This window comes from Pipistrellus kuhlii, unplaced genomic scaffold, assembly GCF_014108245.1.
Source record: "Pipistrellus kuhlii isolate mPipKuh1 unplaced genomic scaffold, mPipKuh1.p scaffold_m20_p_155, whole genome shotgun sequence".
Taxonomy (NCBI): domain Eukaryota; kingdom Metazoa; phylum Chordata; class Mammalia; order Chiroptera; family Vespertilionidae; genus Pipistrellus; species Pipistrellus kuhlii.
In genome coordinates, this window is record NW_023425466.1 from 125,885 (window position 1) to 139,422 (window position 13,538).

The window sequence follows — 13,538 nt, forward strand, 5'->3', positions numbered from 1 at the left end:
CCGTGCAGCGCCCTGTCCACGCCGTGCAGCGCCCTGTCCATGCATTCATCCAGGCAACGGAGCGCCCCGTCCACGCCGTGCAGCGCCTCGTCCACGCTGTGCAGCGCCTCGTCCACGCGCTGTAGCACCTGGTCCACGTGGTGTCGCGCCTCGTCCACACGCTGTAGCGCCTGGTTCACGCGGTGCCGGGCCTCGTCCATGTGTTGTCGCACCTCGGTCATGTGTTGTAGCGCCTGGTCCAGGTGTTGTAGCGCCTCCGTCACCCTCTGCATCGCGCGGCTCCGTGGGGCGTCGGCGTCCTGGGGAGAGGGAAGGACAGGAGGCCAGGACCTTCAGGCAGCGTTTTCCAAAACTTTTGACATATGCGCACGCCTTCTATAATTTCCGTAACGCTGAGTACCCCTCGTACTCATGAGAACGCAGAGTTACGCGCAGCTAAGCACGGTGCAGTGCATATCCCCACCAAACTCTTCCCGTGCCCCCGGGGGTACACGTACCACACTTTGGGAAACACTGCTCAGGGCTGGGGCGCCTGCCGAGCTCGCCCCCACAGCCACGGGTGCACACAGATTGCCCACGGGGCCAAGCCAGCCACAATCTGATTTTGGTCCCTCACTCCTCCCCCACGGTTTATCAAAAACATGAATGCTTCTTCAGTGTTCCCACCACTCCCCTTTGTATGAGTACACCAATTTTTAAATTTTTTAAAGTTAATTTCATAGAGGGAGGCAGAGGGAGACAGAGAAACATTAATGATGATAGAGAATTTGCCTCAGCAAGGAGCTGATCTCCCCTGCCCCCCTCCCCCACTCAGCCTTCTTCCATCAGCAGCACCCTCCCAGGTCAAGGTTCACCTTGAACTCCTTTCTTTTTATTGCCCCCTCCTGGGGATGGAGCCTGCAACCTGAGCATGTGCCCTGATTAGGAATCGAACCATGACCTCCTGGTTCAGAGGTCCATGCTCAGTCACGGAGCCACGCCAGCCAGGCTAGTATACCCATTTAAAAAAATAATTAGCACATAAAAGTTTATTAAACATTCTATATATATATTGATATATTAAATTTATAGAATGATTTTTGGAGAGTGACAGCATTAAAATGACGACTCTTGCCTAAACCAGTTTGGCTCAGTGGATAGAGCGGTGGCCTGTGGACTGAAGGGTCCCAGGTTTGATTCCTGTAAAGGGCTCATGCCCGAGTTGCAGGCTTGATCCCCAGTAGGGGACTTGCAGGAGGCAGCCATCAATAATTCTCTCTCATCATTGATGTTTCTCTCTCTCCCCCTCACCCTTTCCCTCCCTGCGGGCCCAGAAGGAGGTGAGCCCCCACTGTACTCCTTTTATTGAAATCAATAAAAATACACTGAGTGGCCAGATTATTATGTTATCTCTCTATATATATTAGAGGCCCGGTGCATGAATTCATGCACAGGCTGGGACGAAGGGAAGAGACATGGGCAGTTGGCCGGCCTGCCTGCTGGTCAAACTCCTGATGGAGGGGACAGTTTGCATATTAGCCTTTTATGCTATAGCACTGTCTCAGTGGTCAGATTATTATGCATTCAGAGATCATCATCATCTGGCCCCTCAGTGTATATTTTAAAAAAATTAGAAAGAAAGGAGTTCAAGGTGAACCTAGGACTAAGAGCTGGGAGGGTGCTGCTGATGGACGGAGGCTGGGTGGGGGAGGGGGGAGGGGGATCAGCTCCTTGCTGTGGCCAAGCTGAAATCGAAGACACCTGTTAGGCCTCCGGGGAGGGTCCAGCAGGCAGCCCCATAGGGCCAGCTGTGTGGGGAGCAGGAGGGACACACGAACTCCATTCGGCAAGCCTCTCCCAGCCCCGGTCCAGGGCAAACGCTGCCATTTTCAGATTCTGAGACTGTGGCTGGGGCCCTCAGTCACTCCACTGAACACAATGCAGGCCTGGGGCGGGCTTCCTTTGCTCTCCCTTTAAATATGCCATGTGCAGGCACCGGGGGCAAACGTTCCTAGAATCACTCCTTCCCACCTGGGCTCACACCATTTCATCTCAGCTGGATGCCAGCTGGGGTGGGAACCAAGGGCAGGTCAGAGCCCTGGGCTACTGGCCCAGCTCTGCTCTAACCAGCCCCGAGCCCTCAGGGGAGTCCCTAGCTCTGCCTGAGCCTCAGTGGTTTTCCTCTGTGAAATGGGGGCAATGATCTCGCACCGGGAACAGGCTGTGGGAGCCAGGATCCGGAGCTTGGGAGAGAATGAGCCATCCACTGCCTCCTGCCCTCCTTCCTGCCCTCCCGGCCACCCCGAGCCACTCACATAGGCAGCTTGTCTTGCAAGGCCCGTCGGGGATATTTCTCCCAGGACACGGCCATCCTCCCTGCGATTGCTGGGCTTTCTTTCCACCTGGAGGGCTTCTGATGGAGGATGGTGCCACAGCGTGTTCTGGGTTCCCTGCTCCCAGAAGGCAGCCACCAAGCAGGCCCTGGTTGCCCAGGCAACCATCAACGCAACATTCCATTGCCCTGCCCAGGCCCTGGAAATCCAGCCCCTGAGGGAGAGGGAGGGGCTGCCGGGAGGGCAGCAGCCTGTGCCCCTTCCCAGGCTTTAACTCCAGGTCTAAACTGGGGTGCCAGAGGAGAGGTCGTGAGTCCCATGGCCACGAGTGTACCCCTCTTGGTGACCCATGTCTGGCCTGGCCTCTTCCTGGCTGGGTGGGATGGGATCTTGCAAACGTGGCTCTGTGCTCAGATGTCTGCCCTGATTGGGCACCCACTGTTTGCCAGGTCTTGGGGGGAGGGGGGGTGCGGAGGGGCGTGTCACCTGCTCCCTAGCAGGTGCCGAGGGCCTACCGTGTTCCAGCGCTGTGAGGGCCCGCTTCCTTCGCTGGGGACGGGGCTCCCCTGGCCACGTCTCACGGAGGGAGCCCCAGGCCCGGGGAGGGAGGTGAAGAGGAGCAGCTGGAGACCAGCGTGGACGCGCCCCGTGATCAGGATTTGAAGGCTGGGGTGGGAGCAGCTGGTGTGGGTTAGGCGATGACTGTGGGTCAGCACAGGGCTCCGCCATTCACACAGCCGCACAGCTGGGAGAAGGACATGTCAACAGCTGGCAGCACCCGCTCCTGGCTCCGGAGCCATCAGAACTCTCACAAAGTAGTGCGGTGTCGGGTGGTATTAGGGGAAAGTTCTCAGTAAAATGACAAACACCCATGGGTACGCCCTAGCCAGCTTGGCTCAGTGGATAGAACCTCGGCCTGCAGAATGAAGGGTCCCGGGTTCGATTCTGGTCAAGGGCACATGCCTGGATTGTGGGCTCGATCTGCAGTAGGAGGTGTGCAGGAGGCAGGCGACCAATGATTCTCATCATTGGTGTTTCTACCTCTGTCTCCCTCTCCCTTTCTCTTTGAAATAAATATACATTAAAAAACACAAACTCATATATCCTTCCCATTTTAAAATTGTGGAAGTGATACTTAGTTTAAAAAAAAAAAAGGAATGTATTTTGTTATTGCAGGTAACACTATTTAAAAAACTATAATTTCTTATAATGCCTGCATTGTTTAAAACAACTGCTAAGCATTTTATTGGAGCATATTGCTGGGAAACACATCAGTTTCACTAAAAAGGAGATGTTGACAGGAAGCCAGGAAGGCTGGTCAACAACCTTCATTGCTCTAACCTTTAGTTGAGATATTGTTAGCTGAAGCAGCCTCCACCTTGTTTGTCCGATGTAAGTTTCTGTTATTTCCTGCCTATGGGCTCCATGTAAATTTCTGTTTATGTTGCCTAACATGTTCTCCCCAAAGCCTCACTAAAAGGGGATGGCAGGGCCAGAGCAGGAGTAGTTCTCCCACTAGAGTTAGACTACCATCTGGCCCCCCATATCGCCAAGTTGAATTTCTTCCAAGTCTCAAGTCTCTTCATTTGTGTGCGGCCCTTCTCCAGAACCCGGACCCTGAATTGGAAATCTTTCCACGCGAGTCGTGAGAGAGATTCCTGTAGGGGGACAGTGGCCCTTTCCACTCCACTGCATCCCCTTGAGAGCCATCCCCATGGCTACTCGGACCCATGTTGGTTCTTTTTGATCACTAAGCAGCATCCCATAGCAGGAAGGGGCAGTGTTTTTATAACCTTTCAGATTGAAGGACCTTTGGGCTGGTTCCAATGAGACGTGGCCAGGGGAGCCCCGTCCCCAGCGAAGGAAGTGGGCCCTCAGGGCGCTGGAACATGGTAGGCCCTCGGCACCTGCCAGGGAGCAGGTGACACGCGCTCCCCCCCCCCCCCCCCCCGAGACCTGACAAACAGTGAGTGCCCAATCAGCAGACATCTGAGCACAGAGCCATGTTCGCAAGATCGCATCCCACCCAGCCAGGAAGAGGCCAGGCCAGACATGGGTCACTAAGAGGGGTACATTTTTGGCCAAGGGACCTACGTCCTCTTCTCTGGCACCCCAGTTTATTGTTATTTTTATTTTTTAAATATATTTTATTGATTTTTTTACAGAGAGGGAGGAAGAGAGATAGAGAGTTAGAAACATTGATGAGAGAGAATCATCGATCAGCTGTCTCTTGCACACCCCCTACTAGGGATGTGCCTGCAACCAACATACATGGCCTTGACCGGAATCGAACCTGGGACCTGTCAGTCCGCAGGCCGACACTCTATCCACTGAGCCAAACCGGTTTCAGCTGGCACCCCAGTTTAGATGGGAGTTAGTGCCCCCATAAGGGGCACAGGCTGCTGCCCTCCCGGCAGCCCCTCCCTCTCCCTCAGGGGCTGGATTTCCAGGGCCTGGGCAGGGCAATGGAATGTTGCGTTGATGGTTGCCTGGGCAACCAGGGCCTGCTTGGTGGCTGCCTTCTGGGAGCAGGGAACACAGAACACGCTGTGGCACCATCCTCCATCAGAAGCCCTCCAGGTGGAAAGAAAGCCCAGCAATCGCCGGGAGGATGGCCGTGTCCTGGGAGAAATATCCCCGACGGGCCTTGCAAGACAAGCTGCCTATGTGAGTGGCTCAGGGTGGCCGGGAGGGCAGGAAGGAGGGCAGGAGGCAGTGGATGGCTCATTCTCTCCCAAGCCCCGGATCCTGGCTCCCACAGCCTGTTCCCGGTGAGAGATCATTGCCCCCATTTCACAGAGGAAAACCACTGAGGCTCAGGCAGAGCTAGGGACTCCCCTGAGGGCTCGGGGCTGGTTAGAGCAGAGCTGGGCCAGTAGCCCAGGGCTCTGACCTGCCCTTGGTTCCCACCCCAACTGGCATCCAGCTGAGATGAAATGGTGAGAGCCCAGGTGGGAAGGAGTGATTCTAGGAACGTTTGCCCCCGGTGCCTGCACATGGCATATTTAAAGAGAGAGCAAAGGAAGCCCGCCCCAGGCCTGGGTTGTGTTCAGTGGAGTGACTGAGGGCCCCAGCCGCAGTCTCAGAATCTGAAAATGGCAGCGTTTGCCCTGGACCGGGGCTGGGAGAGGCTTGCCGAATGGAGTTCGTGTGTCCCTCCTGCTCCCTACACAGCTGACCCTATGGGGCTGCCTGCTGGACCCCTCCCCGGAGGCCTAACAGGTGTCTTCGATTTCAGCTTGGCCACAGCAAGGAGCTGATCCCCCTCCCCCCTCCCCCACCCAGCCTCCGTCCATCAGCAGCACCCTCCCAGCTCTTAGTCCTAGGTTCACCTTGAACTCCTTTCTTTCTATTTTTTTAAGATTTTTTTTTTATAGATTTCAATAAAAGGACTACACTGGGGGCTCACCTCCTTTCGTGCCTGCAGGGCGGGAAAAGGGAAGGGGAAAGGAGAGAGAGAGAGAGAGAGAGAGAGAGAGAGAGAGAGAGAGAGAGAGAGAGAGAGAGAGAGAGAGAGAGAGAGAGAGAGAGAGAGAGAGAAACATCATTGAAGAGAGAAACTCATTGATCTGCTGCCTCCTGCACCCCCTCCCCCCCTTACTGGGGATCGAGCCTACAACGTGGGCATGTGCCCTTGACAGGAATCGAACCTGGGACCCTTCAGTCCACAGGCCAAGGCTCTATCACATGAGCCAAACTGTGGCTTGCAAGCCACAGGAGGCTCTTTGGCCCCGTGAGTGTTCTAATGCCACTTCTAAATAAACTCGCTCAGGCCAAAAAAAACGACTTCTGTGCATGGCCCATGAAGTTTCAATTGCACTGTATGTGCACGCCCACACGTGGTATTCTGTGGAAGAGCCACACTCAAGGGGCCAGAGAGCCGCGGTTTGCCGACCACGGGGCTTGGGCACAGACTCGTTTCTCACCTCCCACATCGCTCCATCAGCTCAGCTCTCAAACTGAATCCAGAACGGACCCCTCTTCCCCTCTGCACTACATCTACCCGATCAGAACCACATCATGTCACCCTATCACCTGGTCCCTGGTCTCCTGCAGCTCTCCTGCCCCTCCTATTGCGTTTGTCCCCCACAGCGGCCAGGGGGACCCCTCCTCCGCTCAGAAGCCCCCCCTGCTGCCCACCTCACTCACAGTCAAGGCCAAAGTCCTCCCTCGCCACCCTCTGGGCCCCACAACTTCTCTGATTGTAATTCCCATCTCTCGCCTCCCTTCCATCCTCCCCTTCCACTCACCAAGGTCCTGGCCCTGGGGACTGGGCAGTGGCTGTCCCTCGGCCTAGGACCTGTCCCCTTCGACCTCTGCTCAGCTGTCACTCCTCAGAGAGACTTCTTGGCCTCCGCATTGAAGGATTTGGCATCTTGGCACCTACCATGCCATGCCATTACTTCTTCTTCGTTGTTAGCTTTATATCCTGGGTGTGCCCCTCCCTCCAGGATGCCAGCTCCCCCAGGGCCGCTTTCTGTCTGGCTGTCTTGTCCCCAGCGGGGGCCCCAGTGCCATCATGGTACTGGGCATTTGCTAGGTGCTCAGTACAATTCCTTGAATGAATAAAGAATTCCAGCCGAAACTGGTTTGGCTCAGTGGATAGAGTGTCGGCCTGCGGATTGAAGGGCCCCAGGTTCACTTCCAGTCAAGGCCATGTACCTTGGTTGCGGGCACATCTCCAGTAGGGGGTGTGCAGGAGGCAGCTGACCGATGTTTCTCTTTCATCAATGTTTCTAACTCTCTATCCCTCTCCCTTCTTCTCTGTAATAAAATCAATAAAATAAAATAAAAAATCCCACAGCCAGCAGGTGGCTATTGGGGGCATTTCGGGCCCTAGGGGGGAGTTTGAGGGCCCTGAACTCCCATCTCATTCGTGAGCCACTCCAGGAAGATCCCGGAGCAGAATCCCAGCCGCTCCCTGCCGGTGCTGTGTCTCCTGCAGAAGAGGCAGGAGCTGATGGATGTGGACCAGGGCCTGCGGGCCCAGAAGGAGGTGAGCCCTGCTGTAGTCCTGAGACCGAAAGAAATGGTGGTAAGCAGGGGAATGGGAAATCCTAGAGCCAACTTATTAGCTCCAAGGGCTGAGACAGGTCATGTCACCACTCTGAGCCTTGGTTTCCTCACCTGTCAAATGGAGATCAAAGGAGATCAGTTGTTGGCACAAATTAATGTGCGCTGAGCACCTATGTGCAGGGCGGTCGCTGGGATCTAGGGGTGTCACCGTGGCCGCTGTCCTCAGGGGCCTCACAGTCTAGAGAAGATACCGACCGTATCCAACTGGTGACTGCTAGGAGGGGACGCACTGAGAAGGGCTGTAAGAGCCCAGAGAAAGCCCCCGTTTCCACATGTGGCTGATCAGGGAGGGCTTCCTGGAGGAAGCGGTGTCTTAGGGATTGCTGAAGGGCACGTTGGCTTATCCATCCGAGGGGGACAGTGTGGGAAGGAAGAACCAAAGAGGAAACAGCATCTACAAAGACTGGAAGGCCAGGACGAAGCACAGGCAGCCATGTGGCTGGAAGACAGAGTGTCAGAGGGGAGGGGTGAGATGAGCCCTGAGGCAGGCCAGGGACAGGGACACGGACATTCGGGAGCTGCAGGAGGGCACCAGGGCTTCCTTGTGGCTGGCAGAGCCGTGGGTGGATTTGAGGAGGGGTGCAGGGACCCGATCAGGGACCCCAGGTGAGAGGAGGTAAGTATGAGCTTAAAGGAGCTGGATGACTTGAACCCCCAATCACTCACACACACACACACACACACACACCCTCATTTACACCCCAGGCGTTCCAGACCAGGATGGTGGTCCTGATGCAGCGCCGGGAGCAGTTGGAACAGAAGAAGCAGGAGCTGAAGGGGGCGTTCCTCCGCTTTGACAAGTTCTTGCAGGTGGGTGGGGCCTGCCAGGGAGGCAGGTCACAGGGTCACAAAGTCACCATCCTGAGGGGCCAGGCATGTCACAGAAATGTTTTAAAATTGATGTACTCCTATAGTTGGGGGCTTCAATGCCTTTTGGCTAAATCCAAATTCATGAATGATGAGTCATCATTTTATATATATATAAAATTGATTTTTTTTTACAGAGAGGAAGAGAGAGGGCTAGAGAGTTAGAAACATCTATGAGAGAGAATCATTGATAAGCTGCCTCTTGTACACTCCTTACTGGGGATGTGCCCGCAACCAAGGTACTTGCCCTTGACCGGAATCGAACCTGGGACCTTTCAGTCTGCAGGCCGGGGCTCTATCCACTGAGCCAAACCAGTTTCGGCAAGAGTCGTCATTTTAATGCTGCCAATTCTCCAAAAACCATTCTATAAATTTAATATATTGATAAAATGTTTAATAAACTTTTATGTGCTAATTATTTTTTTTAATGGGTGTACCAGCCCTACTGGCGTGGCTCCGTGACTGAGCATGGACCTCTGAACCAGGAGGTCATGGTTCGATTCCTAGTCAGGGCACATGCTCGGGTTGCAGGCTCCATCCCCAGGAGGGGGCAATAAAAAGAAAGGAGTTTGAACTGGGAGGGTGCTGCTGATGGAAGAGGGCTGGGTGGGGGAAGGGGATAGGGGAGATCAGCTCCTTGCTGTAGCCAATTCTCTCTCATCATTGATGTCTTTCTCTCTCCCTCTGCCTGCCTCTCTGAAATTAACTTTAAAAAATTTAAAAATTGGTGTACTCATACAAAGGGGAGTGGTGGGAACACTGAAGAAGCATTCACGTTTTTGAAAAACCGTGGGGGAGGAGTGAGGGACCAAAATCAGATTGTGGCTGCGTTGGGCCCGCGGGCCACCTGTATGCACCCCGTGGCTGTACTTCATTCATGCGGGGGCGGGAGGAGGGGGCGAGCTCCGCAGGCGCCCCAGCCCTGGAGGTCCCGGGCCTCCCGTCCATCCCTCTCCCCAGGACGCCGAGGCCCGAAGGAGCCGCGCGGCGCGGAGGGTGGCGGAGGCGCGGCAAGGCGCGGGCCGCCAGGAGGCCGAGGCGCAGCGGCTGCGGGCGCAGCTGGAGGCTCTGCGGCGGGAGCGCGCGCCGCTGCGGCGCAGACTGGAGCGCCTGGGGCCGGGCGCGCGCCTGCTGGAGCGGGTGCTGGGGCAGCTGCCGGAGGTGAGGGCCCCACGGGAGGTCTGGGGCTCAGAGCCACCTCAGGGGCGACTTTAATGGGTGCACTGCTAGGGCGCCGACTGTATGCAGGAATCGGCACTTACTGAACACCGACTGTATGCCTGCCGGGGGCACACTTTGTGCTGGAATCCTCCCCAAGGCCCAGCGAAGTGGGTCCTGTTATTGTCAGCCCCATGTTACAGATGGGTAAACCGAGATTCAGAAAGGACACCCCGGCTGAAACCGGTTTGGCTCAGGGGATAGAGCGTCAGCCTGTGGATTAAAAGGTCCCGGGTTCGATTCCGGTCAAGAGCATGTACATTGGTTGCGGGCACATCCCCAGTAGGGGGTGTGCAGGAGGCAGCTGATCGATGGTTCTCTCTCATCGATGTTTCTAACTCTCTATCCCTCTCCTTTCCTCTCTGTAAAAAATCAATAAAGATATTTTAAAAAGAAAGAAAGGACACCCCGCAGGCGCGGGAGGGGGCAGACCCAGGTGCTCAGAATGGATATTGGCCGCAGGCAGGGAGCTTAGCCAGGCTTAACGGATGGCGGAGCAACCTCCGCTTAATGGGCAGCGGCTGTGGGACGCCCCCATGTCACAGGTGGGCTGGGGAGGCGCGGAGAGCCCAGTGGTTTGGGGAGAGCGGGGGCTGCAGGCCCGATGAACCCCCTCCGGGCCCCGTTCCAGTTCCAGGAGGTGCCCGAGCTGGTGGCGCGCTTCGGCGCCCTGGCGGACACGCTGGCGGCGCTGCGGCTGCGGGAGCACGAGCTGCGGGCGCAGCTGGAGGAGGCGCGCGCGCGGCTGCGGCGGCTGCGGGACGCCCGGCGGGACGAGCTGCTCCGGCGGGGCCAGCAGCGCGCGCAGCTGCTGGGGCGCCTGGAGGCGGCGCGGGAGCACGCGGTGCACTGGGTACGGCCCCGGCGCAGGGACCCCCGCCTCCCCCCCGGGACCCCCGCCCACCCCCCCCCCCGCAGGGTAGAGCGCCGGGGAGGGGGGGAGGGGGGATAAGAGCAGGTGGGGCGATGCTTAGGGCAGCGGAACGGATGCTGCGCAGGTTTGGCATCAGAAAGCACGTTAGGGCGGGACGCCTCTGGGTACCTGACCCCGCACCTGCCGTCCTCTCCCCGGGAGCGCTCCCGGGTGGGTGGCTGGCGGGAAGACACTGGCCGCGGGGCCCAGCCCTCCTGCAGCCATCACACCTGAACGTCCTCCAGGAATCCCAGTGGGCTCAGATCCAGAACACGGCGGCCGAGAAGACGCTGCTCCTGGGCCGCGTGAGGATGGCGGCGCTCAACCTGTACCAGTTAGTGTGCCAGCACCAGAGGCAGCCGCCTGCCCTGGCCATGGAGGACAGCGAGGGGCAGCTGGAGCAGGTGAGAGCCCTGTTGTCACCTCCAGACCCCCACCTTCCGTACATCGCCTCCGGAAGCCCCGCCTCTCCGGGTTAAGCTTGGCCCTCTGTGACCAGAGGCACCACAGATAGGAGCTCAGCCCCCCCAGGTGGGTGCCCCCAGTTCCTGACAGTCACCTACCTGCCAGGTGGCCAGGTTCCCCTTGGGTGTCAGTGTCCTGCTTATGTGGGAGGGCCAGGGTGCAGGGTGACGGACTCCATACATTTATTTATGCCAAGGGTCAGACACGTGACATCAGTAAAAGCCAGGAGGTGGAGACTTACTTTTTAAAAGTTTTTTTTTTTTTTATTGCTTTCAGAGAGGAAGGGGAAGGGAGAGATAGAAACATCAGTGATGAGAATCATTCATCGGCTGTAGGGATCAGCAACCCGAGGATGTGCCCTGCCTGGGAATCAAACCACCGTGACCTCCCCATTCAGAGGCTGATGCTCAACCACTGAGCCACACCAGCCGGGCGAGGTTCACTTGGCACTCATCGGCCGGGCCTTGCTTCCCTGTGGAGGGCGAGGGTGGGGTGGAGCAGTGGTCTCCGCACCGAGGCCTCACAGGGGTCACGGTGGACCGGCACACCGTTTTTCTGTCAGGTTTGCAAGGCTGACAGAGGAGAGGCTTCTGACTTTGGAGACATTGTATCTGGGGGCTCCCAAAGCATGACCCCCTTGAGGACTGGGGGAAACAGAGGCACTCTCTTCCCCACCACCCCACCCCTGCCCTGCCCTGCCCCCAATGGCCAGGTTTCCAACAAAATGACAAGAACTGGGGCCCCGGCACCCACTTTGTGCCACATCCTGTGTTGGGTGGGTTTTTGGGGGCCCCTGCTCTCCCTGGTGTGGCTCGGGTACCGAGGTCCACACCCAGGTGACGCTAGGAGGGACCGAGGTTCAGCATGCGGTGACAGCAAAAGCTGGTCCCTTTTCTTTCTTTTTTATATGTATATTGAATTTTTACAGAGAGGAAGAGAGGAGAGTTAGAAACATCGATGAGAGAGAATCATCAATCAGCTGCCTCTTGCACACCTCCTACTGGGGATGTTCCTGCAACCAAGGTACATGCCCTTCACTGGAATCAACCCGGGACCTTTCAGTCCACAGGCCGATGCTCTATCCACTGAGCCAAACTGGTTTTGGCATAAAGCCGGTCCCTTTTCAACCAACACGGGGCCACTAGGCCTTCACTCCCTGGTGGGGGGCCTAGGACTCACCGGGTCAGCCACAGCAACGGGCCAAACTTGGTAATAGTTTTGTTTTCATTGGAGCTGTTTTTCGTTGCTCCTACTTAAGGGGGACTTGACCTTCCCCATCTTTGCTGGAATAGAGTTTCCTCCTCAGACGTTGGTTTCAGGGGAGCAGGTGCAGGGAGCGCCCAAGGGAAGGTCCACGTGGGGTCCGGCTCCGGGCGGCGGTGTAAGTCCGTGTCAGTAAGTGAATTAACTCAGAGCAGAGGAGGGCCGCCCACGGAGAAAGCAGGCCAGACACCAACCAGTATGACTGATCCGATTAAAGGGGGGAAATAAATGGATGGAAGTGAGAATGTAGATTTAATTATAATGCAGGTGGTAACCCACTGTGAAGGCATCTGCTAAGGAGTCGTTTGGGGGGATGACTGGGCCTTTAAGAACCGGGACCCACTCATACCAATGTCTTTCAAAGGGTCTCAACCCTGCCCCGACCCAATTCAACCCCGGTCTGCAGCATGGAGGGTGGGCACGGGGCACAGGGCGCGGGCTGGGATGTGACTGTGGCTTGCTGGGGACCCGCAGGTGAAGCTGTTCCTCCTGGACCGCTCTGCCTTGCTGGCCAGCCTCCCCCGGAGTGAGCCCGAGACCCCGGCCACCTAGCCCGACCCTGGTGAGTAGTGGGACCCCCTCAGGGGCTTCTCCTCCCGGGGAGAAGGTGCACATTTCCTGCGGGTGGGGCAGAGTGGCTCTCCCCTGGAGATGGGAGGGCCGTGCCCGCTCAGATGGCGGTGGGACATGAGGGGCACACAGCAAGCACTCAGAACATGTGGCCGACAGGGGGCACCCACCCACACCCAGCACCTGGCCCGGGGCCGGGTTCTTCCTCCAGGGCCGTTGGGGGCATTAAACAAGCAGGTTTTGTCAGGTGCAGGTCATGGGGCCAGGTGCAAATGCTGGTAAATTCCAGGCGTGTTGGGTTAAGTCAAGTAAAATCAATAGGTCCGGCAAGAGGGTCTCAGGAGCCGAAACCCACTCTCAGGACACCTGCTCCCAAGGCCCCTCCCCCGGCTTGATATGCAGCTGCTGGAGGCTGCCCGGGACCTTCCCAGGACCCTGCAGGGCCTCAGAGCACAGGCCTCGGGCAGGACAGGCCTGGCCAGGCACTTCCTGCTTGGTGTGTGGAGGGGCAGGGTTAACCCCTGCACAGCCAGAGGAGCAGCTGTGCCCCTGCCCAGGCCCTGCATCCTGTTGTGTCATCCCCCCTCCCCCCATCCACTGCCAACTGCAAGGCTGCCCAGCAGGAGGAAGGGGACAGTCAGCCAGCTTTGGGGTCCCCCCACCTTAGGTAACTGACTCATCCTGAGCCTCATTTTCCTCATCTGCAAACTGGGGACACCCACTGTACCCAACCTCGGGGGATCCCACGGGACTTGCCCACACGCCCTCAACTAACCCGGTGCACTGGCAGGGATTTCAGTGCCTGGGTCTGTCCCTTCCAACTCTGAGAGTGGACTGCACTCCTGGCCCGCCAG

At 57.2% G+C, this 13,538-nt stretch overlaps 1 protein-coding gene across 1 annotated transcript; it reads left to right on the forward strand.

The window, feature by feature from the left end:
* Positions 1-7,204: 7,204 nt before the first annotated feature.
* On the forward strand, positions 7,205-13,235 carry CFAP73 (cilia and flagella associated protein 73). The gene is made up of 6 exons (XM_036439460.2): positions 7,205-7,308; positions 8,094-8,198; positions 9,216-9,416; positions 10,105-10,326; positions 10,632-10,790; positions 12,589-13,235. The coding sequence occupies exons 1-6, from the start codon at positions 7,273-7,275 to the stop codon at positions 12,664-12,666; spliced, it is 801 nt and encodes a 266-aa protein (XP_036295353.2). The 5' UTR covers positions 7,205-7,272; the 3' UTR covers positions 12,667-13,235.
* The last annotated feature ends 303 nt before the right edge of the window (positions 13,236-13,538 follow it).